This window comes from Macrotis lagotis, chromosome 1 (assembly GCF_037893015.1).
Source record: "Macrotis lagotis isolate mMagLag1 chromosome 1, bilby.v1.9.chrom.fasta, whole genome shotgun sequence".
Taxonomy (NCBI): Eukaryota; Metazoa; Chordata; class Mammalia; order Peramelemorphia; family Peramelidae; genus Macrotis; species Macrotis lagotis.
This window is the reverse complement of record NC_133658.1, coordinates 888,721,966-888,745,441: the sequence shown is the minus strand read 5'-3', so window position 1 is coordinate 888,745,441 and position 23,476 is coordinate 888,721,966. Positions and strand designations below refer to the sequence as shown.

Genomic DNA, 23,476 nt, shown 5'->3' with positions numbered 1-23,476 from the left:
TGGTATGGAAAGAATCCCTGCTTCCCCTTGTCTGGCCCACAATGAAACTCATGGGTTTGAGAATCCAGAGGGTTGGGGCAAGATCCAGTCTTCACAATAACATCTAGTTGACCCAGTAACTAGAGGGCCAAGACCTGAGTTCAAATGTGACTTCAGTCACTTATTAACTGTGTGACTCTGCCTCAGCTCTATAAAATGGGAATAACAATAGCACCTATCTCTATCTCCCAGGGTTGTGGCGAATATAAAATGAGATCACATTTGTAAAGTGCTTTGCAAACCTTGAAGCATAATATATATAATATTAGAATATTGCTCTGATATTAATAACTATTATTATTAATGAAAGCTTGCATTTCTATAGTACTCCAAGGTATTATGGTGATAACTATCTCCTCTGAATCCTCCACTTTAGATTCATCTTTTCTCTCCTGCCCACCATCACTAGGATCTCCCACCCACAGGCCCATGCTCTCTCCTCAGCAGAGCCAGGAACCAGGCCAGATGTCCCTGAAGGGCCCCGTGAAAAAGTCTACTCACCCACCTTCTTCCTAACTAGTGACATGACTCCAATTCGGGTGAGCACATGCTGTCGAGAGAGCCCCTCCCGGGGGACGCCATCTGCAAAGGTCTCTGCCCCGTCGGCCCCCGGCTCACACAAGTGTCTCATGAAGAGGGACACGTAGGCCCTGGGGACAACAGGGAGCCCATGGCAGCAACAACAGTCAGCCAAGGGAGGGCAAACCCCTTCCATCTCTGATGCTACTCCATCCAAGATTTGCTACAGGTGGTAGAAATGGGCAGAGCTCTCCTTGATGGTGAATTTTTATAAGAGAGAATCATGGGGCATTAAAAAATATATATCTAATCCATATCCCCCTAACTCAGGGAAATACGGACTTAACCCACTCTGCCTTGGGCCATCAGATCACCGAAGGTAATGTTCTGTCCTAAGGAGACCAACCCAAGACTCAGAACCAACCATCTGTCTAGCTTCAATGACTCTCAAGGTCTTCAATGTGGCAAACTCGGGAGAAGATGTGGCCAGTGTCTTCAGGATACCATTGCTTTGTGTATTGCAATCAACACGCATTACTGACTCTGGCAGCCAATGTGCCAAGTGTTAAAGATACAAAAACAAAATGGAAACAGTCCCTGCCCTACAGGAGTTTACAGTCGATCAGGGAAAAAGAAAGATGGTGATGACATCCTTTTAGAAATAAGATATGGTTCCTAGAGGAATATTATCCTGAAAGCTGGAAAAGGGCCTTTTGAGATTATTATTCACTTTTTGTAAAGCAAAAAACCAAGGTCCCAATCAGGAAAATGACCTAAGGGGAAGAGGTGGGATTGGAACCCAGGTTCTCTGACTCAGGTCTGGTAGTCTTTCCTTTTTTTTTTTTTTGATACCCTCCTGAAGAGCCTGACTCATTTGGCCAGGAGGAGGTGGCCTCTGGACAGCCAAAATGACCCCATCTCCAGCAGATGTGCTAAGGGTCCCTTTACCTAAATTCCTTCTCGCTTTTCCCTCGGAGGTCCCGGACTAGCCAATGTGAATTGAAGGCATCCTGGGGGGGCATGCCCCATCGCATGATGGCATTCAAGAAGGCTTTCCGCTGACGGGCATTGAACCCTAGGACCTGAGTAGGGAGGGACAGATGACCAAAAGAAGGGGGCCAGTCGAGGCAAAAGGGAAAAGGAAGAAAAGAGGATATGCAAAGGGGGAGGAGGTCAGGAATGAGTTTCCCAGACTCCCCATCTAAGACGTTCAGTCCCCTCACCTCAATGTTGCCTCCAACTCTTGCCAGCAGAGGGGGTAAGGGCTTGTCTCGGTCACTTTTTAGCTGTCTCCGGGATTGTCTCCTCCCACCTACAGGACAGTCACCAGCCAGGGATATATTCATCAGGGAGGCTCAAATGTAAGAGATTCCTGAGCCTGGGGACCATTCTGGGCAAGACTTCTGAGCCCTGGTCTCTCAGACACACACACACACACACACACACACACACACACACACACACACACACACACACACACAATACTGGAGGCCTCCATCTCAAAGACAAGGCAAGGCAGGAATGCCAGGGCTCCAGAGTCCAGGTCTCCCAGGACCCTCTGACTCCAGGTGGTGACACTAACAGCTCAATGAGTGCTGTTTCAAGTCTAGGTAGAGCCGTCCACTCCCCAGGCAATCCTCTCAGCCAGACCCCATCTCCCTGAGGGTCTCCTGGTTGCTGAGATCCTGGTGTGCGGCTGCCCAACCTCTGCCACAGTGGAGTGGATTTGGGCAGGGAGGAGTGCCGATCCGGCTCACCCTCATTCCCGGGGAATCACCAACACCCCAACTCACTCTGACCTTCTGGCCTTTCTTCAAAATCCTCATCCTCATCCTCGGAGCCGATGGAGTACTCCGACTGGTTGTCCGAAAGTTCATCCTGCCATTCTGTCGTACCCGGGGAGAAGGGAAACAAAGGGACAGGCAGTGACCCCGACCAGCCATGCCTACCGCCCCCTCTCTAGGGACTGAGGCTTCCGGCTGGGCCGGGGCCAGACCAACAGGGACAAGGCGTCCGAGCAGCCAAGATCACTGATCAGAAGATTACCCCATGAAAAGCTCAAGAAAGCACCCTGGGGTCCCCAACCTGGACAAAGAGCCCATAGAGCAAATGGCACTGTTGTTCCACTAATTGAATGGAAACTCCCTGAGGTTAGAGACAACTTCATTCTTAGCTTATATCCTCATCTTGACTATGACACACAGTGTCTGACATCAATCAAAGCCTGTTGGTTGATGGTAAGATGTTAGAGCTAGAAGAAACCTAAATCCCATCCCTCCATTTGACAGATGGGTGGGTGACTTAGAATTCTCAGTCTAGAGCAGAAAAGAACCCTAGCATGCATCTAGTCCAGTCAGATCCCCTCATTTTACAAACAAATTAAAACTGAGGGCAAGAGAGGGAACTTGCCCAATGTCACACCTTGAAAGAACCAGGACTGGCACCCACAACCTCTGATTCTAAATTCAGTGGTTATTCCCCCCATGACTTATCAAAGGACTCCAACTGGCAGCAAAAGTAGGATTAGAGTCCTCTATCCAAAATTTTCTTCCTGATGATGATGATGATGATGATGATGATGATGATAACAACAGCTAGCAGTTATATAGTGACGACTAGGCTCTGGGCACTGTATTAAGCACTTTGCTGTCTTCTTCAATCCTCAGAACACTTCAATGAGGTAGGCTACTAATATTATCCTCATTTTACTGAACAGGAAATTGAGGTAAACAAATATGAAATTATTTGTCCAAGGTCAAACAGCTAGGGAGTACCTGAGGCATGATATGAATTCAGGTCTTCCTGACTCCAGGACCCTTTCCCACTGCCTAAAGTCACCATAACACTAAGAAGTCTTGCCTCTGAGCCTGTTCAAGTCATCCCTTTTTTCTCTCCAGGAAGCACAGTTCAAATAGCCTCACTCAGCCAGGGTCACTTCAACCAAATCCCACAGGACAAGAAAACTAGGAATTCTACTGAACTGTAAGTAGTTAGACCGAATGCTTTCTGTACTGACCATCAAATCTTCCTTCCTAATAATTTTATCTATCCTAAAATGAAAGGGGAGGCAAGTAGGTGGTGCAGATGATAGAGCTCTGGGATTGGAGTCAGGAAGACTCACTTTCCCTGTTTCAAATTTGACTTCAGTCACTTCCTAGCTGTGTGATCCTGAGCATGTCACTTTACCCTGTTTACCTCCATTTCTTTATCTGTAAAATGAGCTGGAGAAGGAAATGGCAAACTACTCCAGTAGCTCTGCCAAGAAAACCCCAAATGGGGTCACAAAGAGTTGGCCATGATTGAAACAACTGAACAACAATAAAATGAGTGGTAGTGAACCCTGAGTTTAGAATAATAAGCCCTCAGCTCCACCTTTAAATCTGTTTTTTTAATTTATATATTTAAGGCAATGGGTTAAGTGGCTTGCCCAAGGCCACACAGCTAGGTAATCGTTAAGTGTCTGAGGCTGAATTTGAACTCAGGTCCTCCTGACTCCAGGGTTGATGCTCTATCTACTGCACCACCGAGCTGCCCCTCAGTCCCACTTTTAGCTCTGACACGGCCTGAGACTTTGAGCAAGTCACTGCACCTGTCTTGTCCTTAATTCTCTCCCCTGCCAAATAAGGGCATTGGTCTATATTCAAAGTCTCTTCCAGTTTTCAAGTTCTAATTTCTTGTTGCCAAAAAGCATCCCTTGTTTTCCTAAAAGAAACTCAAATTCCACTTTCTCAAAGAAGGAACTCTGCTTCACCAGTCCCTGGATTACTGTATCCCCTCTTCCCTCTGGCCCCTGACCCCAGGGCAGTTGTCATACCTTGGTCCTCCTGTGAAGCATCATTATAATTGACCTGTTTCCGTATTCTCTTGCCCTTGCCCAAGTTTCGGGCTAGATCCTCTTGCTGCTGTTCATAGTGATGACGAAGGAGCTTCTCCCAGTAGTCAGGGTCTACATTTTCCTCCTGCTTAATGATCTCCCTCTCTACCTCCTCCTGGAAACAGAGAAGGGAACCCAGTCTCAGATGGCAAAGTTGGCCCAAAATCAATATAGTATTACTCAGGGTTCAAGGTGGCTGTCATATTTGGGGAGGGCTTCCCAGAAACAGCCCCATTCTCCTTGGTCTTGACCTGAGTTCTCTTCTTCCCCTGGCCTGTTCTAGTCCTGAGTGTCTGGACTTCAAAGTCACATCTTCTCTACTGATAGCATATCCTAGAACCTTCGTCCCTAACTAGGCCCTTCTCACTCTGGAAGATCCCTCTCCACAAGGCCTTGTTTCATTGGTGAGTGAGTTCCTCCCAGAGCCTCTATTTTTGTGGAGGAACCCAGGCCAGCCAGCATTCATATTGTTCCAGATGGTTCTGGACTTCAGACCCATGGCTTCAAGTTGAGTACCTTCCCTTATTCATCTCTTCTTTCCTCCCCCCCCAACTTCTTTCCTACCCCCCCATACTAGAATGTAAACTCCTTGCAGGCAGATCTGTCATCCTTTGTATTGGTGTCTCCACTGCTAATACAGTGCCAGGCCCTTCGTGAGAGCTTAATACTTCCTTCCTCCTTTCCTTTTTTCCCCTTCTTTCTTCTTCTTTTCTTTCTCTCCCCCTTCTCTCCTTTTCTTGCTTTCTTAATTCCTTCCTCCTTTCTCTCCCTTCTTCATTTCCTCCCTCCCTTTTTTAGGTCTGTTATTTCCTTTCCTTTCTTTTTCTCCTTCTTTCCTTTTATGCCTTTTCTTTTCTTTCCTTCCTTTCTTCCTTCCCCTTCCCTTCCTCCCTTCCTTTCCTTCCTTCCTCCTTTCCTCACCTTCTTCCCATCTTCCCATCTTTCATTCCTTCTTTCCTCTCTCCCTCTTTCCCTTCTATCCTTTCTCCATCCCTCCTTTTCCTTCCTTCCTTTCCCCCATTTCCTTATCCCTTTCACCCTCCTCCCTGCCCTCAATTCTTCCTTTCCACTTTTGCTTCCTTACTTTCTTGTTTTCCTTCCTTCCAGTCCAACCTAGTTAAAATCCCCCTCTCCTCCATGATCCTTTCCTGATTATTCTATACCTTGCCTAAACTCATAGGATTACATGATCATAGGTTAAAAGCAGGAAGAAATCTCAGAGTCAACATACTCCAACTAATACCTCATCAAGAGTTAACTTGGTACAGTGGAAAGATGGCTAAACTTTCATTCAAAAGCTTGGGATTTGAATTCTGTTTCTGTCATATTTTGGGGGGACCATAGGCTAAGAGCTGGATAGGACCTCTTCATTTTACAATTAAGGAAACTGAGGCCCAGAGAAGTGGGGTAAATCACCCAAAACCACCCAAGTAGTAAGTGAGCATCAGGATTCAAGCTCAGGTCCTTTGATTCTAAGGCATTTCCCAGGACAAGAGACAGTTCTATGTGTTCAGGAAACATGGCAAAGACCTTCTTGAACTCTGAAGAGTTTTTTTTTCCCTTAATAGAGATTCTTTACCATTCCAATTAGGCTATTATAATAACAATCATATTTATATATCATTTGATATATTGTTCATTGGTCCACAGACCATATTTTCCCCTATAGATGGTAGTACAAGCACTATTACTTCCAATTTCCAGATGAGAAACACTGAGCCTCAAGAAAAGTCAGGGAATTTCCCATGTTCAGGATTAATCAGAATTCAAACTGGTCTTCTGACTGATTGACCAGGGATTACTCTTATCACTAAGCTCCAGACATGTCTAGAGGGCATGTTATCTCTCTTCAGTGCTGTCTAAGAGTCCACTCAGGTCATCTGGAAGGGTCACATCAGGCCCACCTCCCCCCTTTTACAGGGGAGGTCCCCTAAGGGTAGAAGGTGGGGCAGCACAGCAGAAAGCATCCTCCATTACCACTCCATCTTCTTCACGGACCACATATTGGGCCACCTTGAAGGAGCTTAGGTACTCATTCATGTTCTGTAGTTCTGTGTCATCCGTGGCATCCTGGTTCCGATCTAGCAGCTTAGAGATAGCGGCATCATCATAATGAATCACACTGCTGTCCTCCACGTCTTTGTTGTCACCTGATGCATAAGAGGGGAAACCAGTGAAGAAGGGACCAGGCTCTGGGAACCCCTACTAAAGGGAGGAAAGAGGTTCTAGGAAACTCCAAAAGTTAATGACAACCTATTAAATGCAGAGCCCAAAGAGTCATTTTTTTGGCCTATTCTTCCAATCCAATCCAATAAACATAGCCAAGCGCTAAGCTGCCATGAGAAATGAGATAAATGAATATGGGTATGGGTAACAAATGTCTCCATTTGGTAAAATATGTCTTCATCCTCTTGGCAGAAAGGTGGGGAACTATAGGTACTTAGTGAGGCATACCTTTTCAAAAATGTACCATGTGTTCATTAGTTTTCTTTGGCTGGTACTACAAGGAATGATTCTACTCAGAATAGGGGGATAATTTCTTATCCATCTTTTCCCTTAAGAAGGTGATGTCTCCTAGTGGGTGAAACTGGACTTGAGAGTCAGAAAGACCTGGGCCAAAAAACACCTATAATACTTAATAGTTGTTAAGAGAAGGCATCTATGAAAACAGATTGAGAGCTGGAAGGGACCACAGAGGCCATGAGTCAAACCCCATCATTTTATAGGTGAGGAAACTGAGGCACAAAGAGATCATAGGATCTTCAATCCAGATCAAGAACTAGGAAGGACCTTAGGGGTCACTCAGTCCAACCCAACTATTTTACAAATGGGGAGACTGAGTCACAGACAAATGAAATGACTTACTCAGGACCACACAGCTAATATGTGACTGAAATGAGATTTGAACCTCAGGTCTTCAAGGGTGCTATACACTACACCAAGTAACTTTTCTGAGCCCCAGTTTCTTCATCCATAAAATGGGGACAGCAATGCCTGTAGGACTACCTATCTCACAGGTTTACTATGAGAGTCACATGAGATGATGTGAATGTCATTTGTTCTTTATTATAAGACCCTGCCCTGCCCTAAGAATGTCCTGGAGATGAGACTTCAAGGCAACATGGACAAAATGAAGCAGCTGAGAGTAATTCGTGCCCACTCCCCTCTTTGTCTCTGGTAGCGTGTTCAGTGTGAGACAATCAGTCTTTATTAAAGACTTATTCTTTGTTGGGCACTTGGATCAAAAGAAAAACATCCTTAATCTCAAAAAAGACCCTGTCATTGAAGAACACTCTGGGGGAGACCCCAAGAACTAAGAATTAAGTATTTTACAGGAGATATATGGCCCAAAAGGGAGGCACAAGCAGCTAAGGGTACTAGGAAAGGCTTCTTGTAGAAGGTAGGATGTGAGCTGAACCTTGGAGGGAGTCAGGGAGACTACAAAGAAGGAAGGATGGCAAGGCATTCCAGGCTCAGCAAAGAGTCAATGTCTATGGCATCCAAAGGGCAGGAGCCAACAGGAATGAATTTAAAGGGGTGGGGCAAGGATCAAAGGGCAAGTGACCAGGTATTTCACTCAAGGAGTCATTTGATTTTGAGACAGGGGCTCCAGGCAAGGCCCGCTGCAGAGAGTCCAGGACAGGTTCGGACATGATTCTACCTACCTGGTGGGGTGTTGCCATGCTTTTTTTTCACCCCAGCTGCTAAGGTGCCACCACCTTTGGAGGCCTGGACATCGGAGGCAGGCGCCACGGGCTCGTTGATCCGCTGACCCTGAGGCATCATGCCTAATGGGAGACAAAGCATCGGGGCAAGGCCGGCTCGGGCAGGAGATGCTACAGGCAGACTTGGGGGAAGGTAGCAAGAGAAGCTCTCAGATTTAGAAGAGCATCTCAGGGATGTCGTGTCTTGTCTTGTTGATAAGTTCTATGAGGGCAGGGCCTGTGTCTAACTTAGCTCATTTTACAAATGAGGAAAACAAGGCCCATGGAAGTTTCATGACTTGTCCAAGTCCTATGGATACAGATCAAAATTCTCAGAGAGGAAAGATTTGAACTGATGTCCTCTGACTTCAAATCTACCACTGTGTTACCTTGGGCAAGTCACTAAACACTTCAGGGCCTCAGTTTCCTATGGATTAATCAACTAATATTTATTGTATCAGGCTCTGCAGTAGAAAATGAGGTTGGACAGATGGTTTATAAAGCCCCTTCCAGCTCTGAATTCTATGACCCTATGAATCCTATCACTCAACCTAAAGAAATTCTCAACAGCTTAAAAACATTTTTTTCCAGTGCAAGGCCATGTCCTTCAAAACAAGTCAATTCCATTCAATAAATTCTTAGGCTACCTTTTCAGTATGATGTAGACCAGTGGTTCCATTGAGAGGTTTGCCAACTCCTTTGGTGATTCAGGACAATGGTCCAAAGAATTCATGCTAAGAATTACTTAATGGTGCCTTAAGTATAAATAATTGTAAAGAATATTATGATTCTCATTAAATTAACTTGGTTTTTCACAATCATTTTTATTGTTGCTGAAAGGGGTTCAAGGAACAAAACCACTGGGAACCACTCATGTAAACAAACGTACTAACTGCTTAACTTATGGGATGTTTAATTTTGCAAATGGTTTCTCTGTAATTCCACAATCTTTTCATCATGAAAATTACCAACATACTCTATAGAATAGAGAATGTCTCACCTTCTCTATAAGCTCCAGAAGGGCAGGGCCTTGTCTTATCTCAACTACATATGACTCCAATCCCTACCAGTTCTGAGATGGAATTTTAAACTGTAACTAAACATCAAAAAAATCTGGCCCTGGTGACTCGGAGGCTGAGATACCAGTGAGAAACCATTAGACTCAGGAGAACAATTTATACAATACAATCATATTATAAAGACAAACAAGTTTGAAAGACTTGGGAACTCTGATCAACACAATGACCAACCACAATGATGAAGGATGCCACCCACCTCCTGACAAAGAGGTGATAGACTCAAAAGTACAGACTGAGACATTTTTCTTTGGCTATGGATGGTATGCGCATTGTTTTATTTGACTATACGTGTTCATAATGTGTGTTTTGTTTTTCTTGCTTTCTAAATGGAGAAGAGAGTGTGGGAGGTAGAAAGGAGAATATGAAAACCTGAAAATAAAATAAAATTGAGTTAAAAATAAAATATTGAATATTAGATAACTTCCAGATTTTGCATCTGGCAAAACAAAAGGGAAATAGGGAGAATGGCTGGCAGAGATACGGGGGTCAAAAGGTATTTCCTCTCAAAAGAGAGGCTAAAATATGTTGCTTTTCAATGGAGCCATGATACACAAATGCATTGTTGGTGAAACTAAGAATAACACACTGCGCCAATAGTTCTGGATAACAATGTAAACTTATATTCTCATTAAAAATCACTAAATAATTAAATTATTAATTTTATTTAATATTTATTTAATTTTAAGACACTAAATAATACCTTTTGACCCTATGATATTTCTACAAAGCATTTTCCCCAAGAAAGTCAAAAACAGAGGGAAAAGTTCCAAAGATACAAAAATATTTATACCAACATTTAATGGCAACAGTCTAGAAGGAAAGCACATACCTATAAAATGATAGATAAATGTAATGGAATATTATTGCATCACAAGAAATGATATATATAAAGTGAGAAAATTAGAGAAACTTGAGAAAATTTGGATGAATTATTGCAGAGCAAAGCAAGCCAAGCCAGAAGAACAAAATGACTATGATAATATAAAGGGAAACAACACTGAACATTATTAGCATTCTGATCAATACAGTGACCAACCATGACTCCAAAAAACTAACAATGAAAGGATAATAGGATTAGAGCTGAAAGGGGGCTTGCTTAAAAGTCTATCTTGTCCCAACTTCTCATTTTACAGATGATAAAGAATGCCTTCTGCCTCTCAGCAGAGGTGGTGGGCTACAGGTACAGGAATGAGAAATACAATTTTCAAACAAGGCCACTGTGTTGATTTATTTCACTCAGCCATACTTTTGTTACAAGGGAAGGGTCTATTGGGCATTGGTAATTCCTTGGGAAGTTTGAACAATATTTTATTTTTAGAAAAATGAGTAGCAAAACATTTAAAAGAGGAAGAAAAAGTGGCTAGTTATATAAAACAATGCCTGGAATTGTACCATGAGCATAAAATTGCTCAATGTAATCAGAAATTATTGAAACAAATTTCAAGAAGATATACAAAAATGGAGTGCCTGGAGAAGACTGAAATGGTCTCAGGGTCCATTGAAAGAGACACTAGGAGGGGTGAGAGGAAAGGAGAGAATTTTAACTCAATTTTTTAAAAAATGATTGTTAATTTTTATTCATACATATTAGAAAATATTTAATATTTTTAAAAAGAGAAATTGAGGGATCATAATATTTTAGATTTAGATTTGACAGAGTTTTAGAGATTATTTGAAGCCCAATGAACCAGATTACCTAAGATTCCAGGTCATTTGGGCATCAGGATAGCAGAGGTGTCTACCCAGGAGGAGTAACTCGTGACTCAGCACCACAGAAGCTCTTACCTTCCACATCATCTTTAAAGAGTTCCTCTGTCCCAAACTTCAGGATGTCATCCAATTCCTGCTTGGTCATGGATCCGGACTTGGAGCCCAGGCCAGGTCGCACCACCAGATGCGTCAACATCATCTTGCGCTTGGCAACCTGGGTGATCCGCTCCTCCACGGAGGCTCTCGTTACAAAGCGGTAAATCATTACTTTCTTGTTCTGCCCAATACGGTGGGCTCTGCTGAAGGCCTGTGGGCAGCATTCATTTGCTATTCACATGTCACATTCAGACTAGACACATAGCTCAGGAAATAGCTAATGGGTGGGTTGTGAACATGTGGACACATTCATGGATTGATGTGGTGAGTGAAGCATGACTCCTAACCCTCAATAGAAAGGTGGTAGACTACTGGTGCAGAGTGATACATACCTTTTCAGGCAAATACAGTCTGTGAATTTGTTCTACTTAATATAGTGGTTACAATGAAGGCATGGTTTAGGGAAGAGTCACCGGGAAGGGATAGTGATTTTAAAAAGAAAGATCAATAAAACATTTAAAAATAAAAACCACCAGGGGTATATCTACATGTGCCTATAATATTGAGAGAAACAGGATGGGTATGTAGGACTAGAAGGAAAGGGAATATGCAATTATGTAGCTCCTACTATGTGTGAGGTACCATACTAAACACTTTACAAATTATCTCATCTGAACCTTACAACCACCCATGTTACAGATGAGGAAAATGAGGCAGAGGGTAAGTGACTTGACCAGAATCATGCAGCTAGAAAGTATCTGAGCTTGGATTTGAACTCTAGTCTTCTTGCCTCCAGGTCTAGAGTTCTGTGGACTTTGGAACACCTTAGCTGCCTCTAAATGGCAATGGTATATAGTAGATTACTGGACTTGGGTGTGAGAAAACAGTAAGTGGTTAATAAAAGCTTGTTTACTTGGTGTTGACTTGGTCTCCAAGCACTTTTACATTCCCAATCTTGTCTGATCCTCAAAACATGCATATGAAGCAGGAACTCAAATTATTATCCTTTCCCTTCTACAGGTAAGGCAAGGGAGATTTGCTCATGTGTATGTGTAGCATGTGTGGGCATTCCCCTGAGCAAATGTTTGATTGCGAATTCGCCTTGAATGGGTTGGTGGGTGAATTCATCTCTATGACTTTGTTTAAACTTCTGAGTTTGACAAGGGAAGGGGGGGGAAATGCATAGCAGTGGAGGGGAAGGGGGTCATTGGGGGGAGGAGACAAGTATCTCTGTATCCACCAATATCCTCCATCTTCTCCCTTAGCTCTCCATTCCTTCCATCATGTGCTTGATCCTTACCTTTGTCTCAATGAAAACACGCTTCCTTGCCTCTCATGGTACTTTCATTCCCAAAACCTATCCCTCAGTCATCTGGTAGTCTCCCATCACTGCCTTGGCAAAGATCCCCATGACAACTGTTCTTCCTGTCCTTTCCCTGTGTTAACTCTGTGGCCAGACTCCTCCCCATCATCTATTGTCTATGGATAGGGAGACATTTGAGATATGGTGGAAAGAGAGCAAGTGGGTCACTAAATTAGTGGACTAGGGCTCCCTAAACTGGACTTGGCTACCTTACTCTGTAAAGTTGGAAGGAAGGATAAGGGGCCTGAAGAGAGGGGGTTCAAGGAGAAGGGAACAAAGGAGGAGAAGGCAAGGAGGAGAGAGAAAGAAGCACAGGGGAGAGATTTACACTAAGGGACCCTCTAGGTCGCTCCCATATCTTACCATCTGTAATTCTATGGTCTGAGTTCTAGGCATTTCTACAACATTCACTTAAGGAAGGTCCCTGCCCTTGAGTTTACCTCCATTTACATCTGCTGCAACTAGAATGTTGGCAGTCATTGCTGCCTATTGCCCCCCTCATTAGATGGAACTCCTTAAGAGCAGGGGTTATTTTCATTTCATTTTATTTTTGGTTTCCACTGCATCCACAGGTAGCAGGTTAGGTCTCAAACACAGTTTTTCTGTCTCTAAACTTTAAAGCCAATTCTCCTAGACCATAGCTATCTTTCCCCCATTGAGATCTTCTTTAAAAAAACAACCCAGAGGCGGCTAGGTGGTGCAGTGGATAAAGCATCGGCCTTGGAGTCAGGAGTACCTGGGTTCAAATCCGGTCTCAGACACTTAATAATTACCTAGCCGTGTGGCCTTGGGAAAGCCACTTAACCCCATTTGCCTTGCAAAAATAAAAACTAAAAAAAAACAAAGAACAACCCAGTTCAAAGTTCTCCCAGGTCTCCTCTACTGTACCCTATGAGGGTTTTGCCTTGTATCCCCCACCCCTACTTCCACCCCATCAGTTCTCTGAAGGCAGGCATTATCTCCTTTTATATCTCTGTATGGAAACATAATGCTTGTGGACATAAATTGGAATCAGATAAAAAGGAAAAGATTGCAGCTAGGATCACAGATTTTAGACCTGGAAGAGAGTTTCATAGTCATAAAGTCCTTATTTTACAGATGAGGAAACTGAGGCACAGGAAACTATAAGGGATTTGCTCAGGTGACTTAGTTGACTTGGAACTAAAGGGAGCACATCCATTGTCTAACTCCCAAGCTCGGAGCTCTTCTCTCCCATTCCTGCCCAGACTTCTTTCCTTAAGTGTCTGAAAAGCTGAGCTTCTCCCACCTGAAACTAGCAACCCCTTCTGACTGTGACTTCACAGCTGATGCTGTAATGATTCTTTGACCTAAAATCAGATGGAATCCCCCCCCCAAATGGTCCAGTCCCAGGTCATCTGGGCAAGGATCTACCCAGAAGCAGAGGGTTCTGCCAGCTTCCTTATCTGACCATAAAATCTTGGGATAGGGAGGCTAGACTAATGAGGGAAGAGAGAGGTCAGCAAAGGGAAGTAACAGATGTCCAGGTCAAGAATCCTTTGTGGTTAGGATGAGCCCCTGGAGGGAAGGGTTTTTCAAGGTTAAGTTGATATTGCTCCATAAGATAGTATAAAGCACCTTGGGGCCTTTACCAGGACTATGAATTCACACATTACCAAACTACTCTGGGGTGACTAGCCCAGGACACAAATGCAAGTCAACAGACCTGTATGTCATTGTGAGGATTCCAATCTGAGTCATAAATAATGACAGTATCCGCAGTGGCCAAGTTGATGCCCAGGCCACCAGCCCGGGTGGAGAGGAGAAAACAGAATTGCTGGGCTCCTGGAGCTGGAGGGAGAAAAAAAGGTCAGACTCGCATCAAGAAGTAAGAGAGGGGGAGGGAGCTAAATTCTGAATTATATAGACAGACCCCCCCAAGAGAAGATGGCAACCTAGTTGGGACTTTGGGGAAGGGGCAGAAAGTCAGTCAACAACTCTTAGTAAGTTCCTTCCTTAGACCAAGTTAAGCCTTATGTATCATTAACTGTAATGGATTTATTTCTTTAATCTGCTTTTCTCATTAATTTATCACAGTTCACTAGTTGCTGCCAGAAAAAGAACAATTGAGAATTTAGCTAGAAAGTAGGGGAAGGAGAAGAGGGAGAAGAGAGGGAGAAAAGAATGGGAGATTCTTCCCAGTTCAAGTCAACCAAAGAATATTTTCACATAGCAGTCCTCAGATACAGAAGCTTATCAAAGCACAAACACGGGACCTAATTAATGCATTCATTAGCACCTATTCCTGCTTTATAGTCATTGACGCCATACAGATTATTAAACTCTTTGATTTTTTTCCTTGGGTCCATAATCAAGCATTCATTTTATGGATTCATATTGTAAATGCATCCATATCTCATCCCAAGCTCATTTTGATTACATCCTCCATGGGTTAATTACCCCAAATATGATAGATATCTTCTCCTTCTTTTAAAGACATCCCACCCTCTTTAAATTGTTTCCTTCCTTTCTGTTTTTGTAGGTAAGAGAGAACTAGCAAATTAAGCTGTTTGCCAGTTAATCTTATTACTAGTAGATATTGTCAGGGCCCTACAACCTCTGACTGCCCGAATCTCATAACCATTGGCACAAGCAGGACCGAGAATGGTTAAGGGCCCAGAAGATTATATCAAGGATACATTAGTCACCCACCTCATGACCTGTATTCACTATCTGAGAGCATGACCTTCAAGCCCAACCCAGAGCACAAGATCTTTCCAGGGAGCATACACAATATAAGGGAACACAAACACAGACACAAAGGGAAATCCACCCAGAACTATCACACTCCTGTAGTTATGATGATCTTTTGGCATGAAGAAATCTCCTTTTTCCTTCCTCTAAGATAAATAGCTCAATTACAGCAATAGAAGGGGCCAGCCTTTAAACTCTAGCCCATTATTCTTCATTCTCCATGCTCTTTTGTTGGCTGGGTATGGGTAATCCAGTAGTCCCACAGGGTGGTAGAGAGGATGGTACCCAGGAATGGGGCTTTATTGTCTAGAGAGCTTTGGCTACTTTACCCCACCACCACAGTCAGTTGCCTTGATTTCCAAGCCACAATAACAAGGATGGGGTAGGCTAATGCTAAGTCTTAGAATACAAATGAAAAGACATTTATAACATTATGATCACTAAAATTAGCACTACTATAAACCCATAATTAGGCTTTCTAGTATGTGGATAACACTTCTCAAAGCCCAGTTAATGAGTAAACAACTTCTCCATTTCTTCTTCAGATTTCATATTAGTTAAAGCTCTTATCATATCTTGAGTTTGAGCTGGAATAAACACATGTGCTCTCCTGTCCAACATATATATGCACATATACATACACATTCACACACATGTGTGTGTACATACATAGAGACCACATTAAAATTCTTCAGAAAATTCCTCCTCCTTTCCTCTGGCAGAGGGACCAGAACTTTTCATCCCTTCCAGTAAAGGAACCATTAAGTCCTGGGGTTTATTCCCAACACTCCCAACCTATACCATAATTGTCTAGTGATCCATAAATCCTTTTTTTGGGGGGGAGAAGAGGGGAAGGTCAGTCTTGGGCTCTAGACAGAAAGAAACCAAAAAGTACCATTGAATCTGTCGATGGCTTCTTGCCGAAGACCTCCTGTGATACCACCATCAATCCGCTCATACTTATAGCCTTCATATTCCAAAAAGTCCTCTAGCAGGTCCAGCATTTTGGTCATCTAGAGGGGGAAGCAGGGTACCCAAGGGTGACCATGGGAAGGAAACCATTGCATTGACTTACATGGCCTTATTCACCAGAAAAACAAAGGTATCACTGCTAACTTTGTTGTCAGGTCTACAAGCATTTATCAAGTATCTACTGCACTAAACTTTATGGATATAAAAAAGGCAAGAGATGGTCCCACTACTCAAGGAGCTCACCATCTAATGCAGGAGACAACGAACAAAGAAATTTGTATAAACAAGATCCATTACAGGGTAAATTGGGGTAATCATTGAAGAAAAAGCACTAGAATTAAGAGGATTTGAAAAAGCCTCTTATAGACCTAGAAAGTCCCCATTTTACAGTTAAGGAAATTGAGACAAACAGAGGTTAAGTGAGTTGCTGAGGATCACAGTGCTAGTGTCTGATGCTGAATTTGAATTCAGGTCTTCCTGATTCCAAGCCCAAGTTTCAGTTTCCATCCACTGTTGCCAACAGCTGGTAGGAAAGGATTATATTTTAGATGTGAACAAGATGTCACTTGGGACACGTGAATGATATCAACCACATCTGTAGCTGGGAGAGTCTGGTCATGAACCCATAAAATGGTAAGTGAACAAAGCATCAGAGACTGGATTTTAAGTACCAGTTTTTCAGAGTTATGAGGATCAGGATGGCAAATTTAAGGTATCTCCTGTATGATCCCATCAGCATCTCAAATCTGAGAAAGAATCCTTCTACAAAACCATCTCTAAATAGCTGGAATCCAAGTACCCTCTCAAGGCAGCCATTTCATTGTTGAACATTTGGATATGTTCCCTTTGCAAACTTTCTACTCTTAGGGCCAAGAAAAACAAATCTCTTTTCCTCTTGATAACCCTATAAATATTTAAAGATAGTCCTCACCTCCTCCCACCTTCCCACTATATATTATTTTCAGGTTGAACATGGAACTACAGATTCCAAGGCTGGAAGGGACTCTAGAGGTCAAATCCAATTCCCTGATTTTACAGAAGAGGAAACTGAGACCCAGAAAGAGAAAGATGCATATTCCTCTATTACAAGTCTATATCAATATCTATATAAAAACACATGTAATAGAATAGAGAGGTATGTGCATGTATTTGATGATCCTCTTAGAAATTATCCTCCATGTATGTATGCATGTACATATGTGTGTAATTACAATGTATCATCTAGAAAAAGTATCCTGTTTTCTGTCAGGTGATTGTAAGGCACCTCTTTAATTGATGGCTGAGCAAGAGTTTAGACCATAAACAAGAGACTAAAATCTCTCTCTGTATATCTCTGTCTCTTTTTCTTTCTTTATCTCTGTCTTTGTCTTTCTCTGTCTCCTCTCTCTATGTCTCTGTCTCTGTCTCTCTCTCTGTCTCTCTCTCTTTCTCTCTCTCTCTCTTCTGTCTCTCTGTCTCTCTCTCTGTGTCTCTGTCTCTTTCTATCTACCTCTCTGTCTCTCTCTTGTCTATATGCCTATCTGTCTATCTATCTCTTTCTCTCTCCCCTTTCTCTTCCTTCCTCCCCTCCCATTGTGGTTTCTGAAAGAAGAGGAAGAACTTTTTTTAGGTTGTTTGTTCTTTTGCAAGGAGATGCCCAAGCCACACAGCTAGGTAATTATTAAGTGTCTGAGGCTGGGTTTGAACTCAGGTCCTCCTGACTCCAGGGCTGGTGCTCTATCCACTGCGCCACCTAGCTGCCCCAGAGGAAGAACTTTTATAAATCTTTGGGTGAAGGAAGGGTGTCTGGTCCTCTCTCTCATGTGGTTGCCATGTGCCCATTAACACATGAAGATGTTGCTTTTCATTCTCTGCTCAATTCGTTCTTTCCTGATCTTAGGTAGATGAGTATCAGAGAGAATGGATTCAAATAAAACCTTATAAGCTTGGAAAGCTCAGAGGAGCCACAAGAGGTCCAGTGACTTGTATCTATAATTGAAATCTGCCCATAGCCTCAAAGGCCAAGTCTGACGAGGAGCCAGTTTAGGCAAACAACCTACTTGACCCAACCCAGCAGTAGATCATCCCAGCTATTAAGACACCAGGTGTTGCAAGAAAGGGAACAGAGATAGAACAGCACAATTGGAGTCATGAGAACCTGAGACAATGGGCAAGTCACAATCTCTACTTCACTTTCCTCCCCGTAAAATCGAAAAAATAAAAGCCCCTATCTCCCAAGTTTAGTGTAAAGATCAAACAAAATAACACCTGTAAAGAACCAGGTACACCTGAACATGCTCACTGACTTTGGGACCTTTTTTCCCAATTGTAAGAGGGTAGAAGAGTAAGCTCTGATCCTTCTGAATTCAACAGCCTCCAGAGAACCAAACTGTACAAGAAAGACTCACCTGGGAGAAGATCAAAACCCGGTGCCCTTCATCACGCAACTTTTTCAGCATCTTCTGGAGGAGCATGAGCTTCCCAGAAGACTTGACCAACGAGCTTCCATCATAGGATCCATTGGGTAAGACTGGTGCCTCCTGTTCAACAATCAAGCATTTATTAAACAGCAACTAGTGTTTTGAAGGCACAGTACTAGGAATTGGGAATACAAAGGCAAAAATAAAACAGCCCTGCCTTTAAGGAGCTAACATTCTAGCAGAGGAAACCAGTATATATAAAGGTATAAGCAAAACTAGGAGGGGACAAAGGACAGGGCCTATTATCTCTAATACCAGTGGAGGTTTGCCATCTTCTCTACAAGTTGAAAGTCTTAAAGAGAACTGAAATTAAATTAATTTCCCAGTATCACAGCATCAATTTGGATCAGGACTTGAATACGTGACTTGAATTTCAGTCTTTCTGAAGGCCTCTTTGTCCAATACAAAGTAAAGTAAATATGAGAAGAGAGGTGCAAGGCCCTGGGGAAAATGAGAAGAGGTTTCAGTAGCCTCTTGAGGGGGCTTGAGCAGAGTTCTGAAAATAAGTCTACTAAGAGGTGGAGGTGAGAAGGCACCAGAGAGAACCTGTGCAAAGTCATGGGGACAGGAGATGGGATATCATGTGTAGGGAACAATAAGAGGCTCAGTTGGCCTGGACTATGGAATGAATGAAGGAGAATGCTGTGTCCCAGGCCAGAATCATAGAATTGGAAAACTAGAAAGGACTATCAAAGAAATCCCTAATATACCATAGGCTCTCTGTAAGCATATCGCCTCTGCTTGAAGACTTCCAGGGGATGGGAACCCAGCACCTCCCATGCCAAGCTATTTCACTGTGGGACAACTTTCCACTTGTTAAGAGCCTTCAATGCCAAAGAGAGGACTTTCTTTGGAGGGAATAGGGAGCCACAGAGAGGTTTATTGAGGAAGCACAGAACATGGTCAGTCCTCTGATTTAGAAATATTGATTTGGCAGCTATGTGGAAAGCTATATGGAAAAGCTATGTGGTTGGAGGGGACACTTAGAAAGAAGGGACTAGAGGCAGACTGAAGAGGTCTGCACTGGAGGTTTGCCTTCTTTACAAACTAGTTCAGTATGTAGCCAAAAGTCAGAAAGGACATTGGGAATGTAGGGAAATTATATTAGCCTCAGAGAGAGGGGATAGAATTTGGAACTCAAAAAAATTGTTTTAACATGTAATTGGGGGAAAATAAGTTTTTAAAAAAGAATCTTAAGAGATGGATAATTTCCCAGCCAAGTCAGGCAAAATCTGGGCTAGGGGGTGGGCTTTTATACTAGCATTTCTCCTAACCCCACCCTTCATAACCAGGCCAGGAAGTCAGACTATGGGGGAAGAATCTACCCTATGATGACCAGAGATCCCTTTAGGGTAAAATACTCCATGTTCAGGAAGTACCATGCTGCCTGCTCACCATGGAATGGTCAAGAGTTCTATCTGGCTCCTTACCCTTAGGGAAGAAGAGGCAGATGGATAAATAGTTGGTTTTCAGCTATGCTCTCCTCTCTGAAGATTAACTACAATAAACTGTATGTCAGATGGTAAATAATATCTCCTTGCCACATGGTCATGACTTGGGAATTATCGCATTTGGGATTATGCCTACAACTAGCCTGTGGATAATAGGGAGCAGACTATATTGGAACTGACAGTTAATAGGCATTTATTAAGTAGCTACTATTTTTTTCAGCGATACAAAGAATGGCAAAAGACAGTCCCTGCTCTCAAGGAGCTTACGGTCTAATGGAGGAGACACTATGCAAACAAGCTGTGTAAAGGATGAATTTGAGATAATCCATGGAAGGAAGGCACTAAAATAAGGGGGAATTAAGAAGGGCTTCCTGGAGAAGATAGGAGAGAGATGGAAGAAGAGCATTCCAGATATGGGGGACAGTCACGTACTCAAGTAGAGGGGAAGGCAGAGGCAATAGAAAAGTTTTGGGTAGAAGAGGTCATCAGTAAGCCCCAGTATACCAAGCAAGTATATCAAATGACCCTTCAAAGAATGGAGTTCGTTTGGCAGATGAAACAGTTCAGGATTCCAAACCCCAGAACCTACCACGGCAGCCACAGGAAAGAGATAGGGGTGGTTGCAGCATTTCTTCAGGTCCATCATGATGTTAAGTAGCGACACCTGGTTTCCACCACCTTTGGAGTTCAGGGCTTCAAAATTTCTGGTCAAAATGAACTTGTAGTATTTCCTGCAGGGAGAGACAGAAGAGCAGCCACTAACATGCCATCCTATCCCTTTGAGATCAAGATGGTAGAAGGAAGGTAAGCTGCTTGAGGGCTGTGATATTTCTCTCTTATATCTATATCCTCAGTACCCGACTCTGTGTGAAGGGGGGAGGTGTGTGTGTGTGTGTGTGTGTGTGTGTGTGTGTGTGAGAGAGAGAGAGAGAGAGAGAGAGAGAGAGAGAGAGAGAGAGAATGTATATGTGTGTCCCATTGATAGAACTCTCTCTACCAAACAGGTTGGCACCTTCTCTGCAACTTTTTCCAATCCAACAAACATTTATTAAGTACCTACTATGTGTAACACACTATTGTAAGTGATAGGAAAAAATTAATTCAAAAACAAAGACAACCTTGTCATCAACAAGCTTACAATCTAAACAAGCCTAGTCCACACTGCTTGTTACTAGGTACATCATAAATAATGAGCAAACTGAGGCTCGGAGAGCTTGAGAGACTTTCTACAGCCATAAAGTTAACAGAGTAAAAGGTAAAATTTGATCCTAGGTCTCTAGAATGGCAGATCCAGCAGTCTCTGCCATAGCGCCCTTCTTCTGCCTCACTCACTTCAGGGTGATGTGGAGTGAGAGTGGAGTCAACCTAAGGGACTGGTCCTCAGAGTTCCTTATTTCCCCATGTAACTGTTCTACAATTCTTTTGATGGGGAAGAGAATGGGGGAGAGGGTTGAGGAGAACAGTCTGGGTTAAGTGACTTGCCCAGGGTCACACAGTTAGTAAATGTCTGGGTCAGACTAGAACTCAAATCTTTCTGACTTCAGACCTGTACGCTTTGTACTCACTGAACTAGCAACTGCCCCTAAGGGATAGGGTCCTGAAACTAGTTCCTTAAGACCAGAGAAAGGGAAGCGTGAGAATAAAAAATAAAGACAAAGGAAAGAGAGAACTGGAAACACTGAAAACAGTCCCCTCCTCTTTCTAGGCTGGTCCTTGAGGATCATCTAGTTCCCTTTTCCTCATTTAACAAAGAAACTGATGTCAAGAAAGGGAGAAAGACTTGAGGTGGCTGATTGGAATCTATTGGTCCTCCAGGCATGTTTATACATTCAATGAGCACCTACTGTATACTAAGCACTGGAGATACAGAGAAAGGCAAAAGCCAAGTCCTACTATGGAAGAGCTCCATGGAACTACACTACTTCTCCAGGCAGGGCAGCTGGAAGGGCTGGGAGCAGGGATTAGAAAACTCACTTCTGCATCTGGCTCAGCTCCACCCTCACGATCAGCTCTGTCTTGGCTGGCATGTTCTTAAACACATCTGCCTTCAGTCGCCGAAGCATGTGGGGCCCCAGGAGGTCATGCAGCTTCTTGATCTGATCTTCCTTGGAGATGTCAGCAAACTCCTCCAGGAAGCCTTCCAGATTGCTGCCGAGAGAAGTGGAGATGAGAATAGCTGGAGGAGACTCAGCAGTGGGAGAGACAAAGAATTAAGGGTCCTGACCCAAGGAACTTACCTTGGGGAAAACAAAAAAAGATTTTTACAGTATAAATAACTGGAGGGGTAATTTAGGGTCAGGGGAGAGTGTGGACAAAATTCCTGGCTCAGATTAGAGTTGAGTTAGCATCCCCAGGATTATTGCTTGACTCAATGAGGTGACATATGTAAAGTATGTATCAAGATGTATAATTTTATATATAAAACACATATATATCAAATCATACATCTTGATTTATACTTTACATATATTATCTCATTGAGTCAAATAATAATTCTATGGATGCTACAGATATGAAGAACTTTAAATGCTAAATGGAGGATTTTATATTTGATTCTGGAGATTTTAGGAAACTACCAGATTATTGAGTACGAGAACAGTCATCTGTACTTTAGAAAATCACTTTGAATGGAGAATGGAGTGGGGAGAGATTTGAGGTAGGTAGATCCTCCAGCAAGCTATTATTGCGGGAAGTGATATGGCTGGCAGTGTCAGAGGAAAGAAGGTAAAATCAATAAATCTCTTGAAACAGATTAGGGGATGAGGGGTGAGAGTTAGTGAACAAGGTCTTATATAATTATATATTAGATAAGGTGTCCTATAAATGGAAGCTATTGGAGCAGAGGTGGGATGACTAATTTGGAGTGGAGGGAGAAGTTGTGAACAAAATTCCTGGCTCTCAGATGAGAGTTGAGTTAGCTGTCCTTTGAGGTCGTCCCCTGCAGTTTGGGGATTCTGAGAAAAAAGGATAACTCACTTGAACCGTTCTGGAGTCAGGAAGTTTAGAAGATGGAATAGCTCCTCAAGATTGTTCTGTAGAGGTGTCCCTGTAAGCAGCAACTTGTAGTCGATCTTGTAGCTATTCAACACCCTAAAGAACTAAGGAGAAGAAGGGAAATTGTTCTGGTCCTGGCCCTTCCAATTTGTGCCTGCATATTCAAGGAGCAGTGACATGTGGTTTTCCAAGTCACATCTGGGGCCCAGAATGAATCAATGTACTGAGAGCTAGTTGCTAGTTTCTCCCACCCCTGGATAAGACAGTTTACCTTGGACTGATTATTTTTCAGCCTGTGAGCCTCGTCTACCACAAGACAGGCCCACTCAATGGAGCCCAGAATGGCCTGGTCGATGGTAATGAGTTCATAGGAAGTGAGCAAGACATGAAACTTGATCTGAGCCTCTTTCTGCATGGAAAGGAGGAAGAGTCGGAAGACAAAGGTTGAAAGAGATTATTTCCACAGTTCACCCACTGAAGTCATTGGTGAGGAGAGAAATTATT

At 43.0% G+C, this 23,476-nt stretch overlaps 1 protein-coding gene across 9 annotated transcripts in view; it reads right to left on the bottom strand.

The window, feature by feature from the left end:
• Positions 1 to 23,476, bottom strand: part of CHD5 (chromodomain helicase DNA binding protein 5) — a 164,166-nt gene that overhangs the window by 38,073 nt on the left and 102,617 nt on the right. For 7 of the 9 annotated variants that reach the window (XM_074218613.1, XM_074218609.1, XM_074218618.1 and 4 more), the window contains exons 16-30: positions 23,244 to 23,381; positions 22,955 to 23,076; positions 21,953 to 22,126; positions 20,568 to 20,709; positions 18,456 to 18,587; positions 15,992 to 16,109; positions 14,069 to 14,193; positions 11,001 to 11,232; positions 8,098 to 8,220; positions 6,410 to 6,582; positions 4,373 to 4,547; positions 2,352 to 2,444; positions 1,782 to 1,870; positions 1,507 to 1,640; positions 545 to 689 (exon numbers count right to left, since the gene is read on the bottom strand). In XM_074218613.1, coding sequence (XP_074074714.1) covers positions 545 to 689; positions 1,507 to 1,640; positions 1,782 to 1,870; positions 2,352 to 2,444; positions 4,373 to 4,547; positions 6,410 to 6,582; positions 8,098 to 8,220; positions 11,001 to 11,232; positions 14,069 to 14,193; positions 15,992 to 16,109; positions 18,456 to 18,587; positions 20,568 to 20,709; positions 21,953 to 22,126; positions 22,955 to 23,076; positions 23,244 to 23,381 — 2,115 coding nt within the window. The remainder of the gene's footprint in view (positions 1 to 544; positions 690 to 1,506; positions 1,641 to 1,781; positions 1,871 to 2,351; positions 2,445 to 4,372; positions 4,548 to 6,409; positions 6,583 to 8,097; positions 8,221 to 11,000; positions 11,233 to 14,068; positions 14,194 to 15,991; positions 16,110 to 18,455; positions 18,588 to 20,567; positions 20,710 to 21,952; positions 22,127 to 22,954; positions 23,077 to 23,243; positions 23,382 to 23,476) is intronic. The other 2 variants (XM_074218615.1, XM_074218617.1) reach the window with 1 other exon arrangement.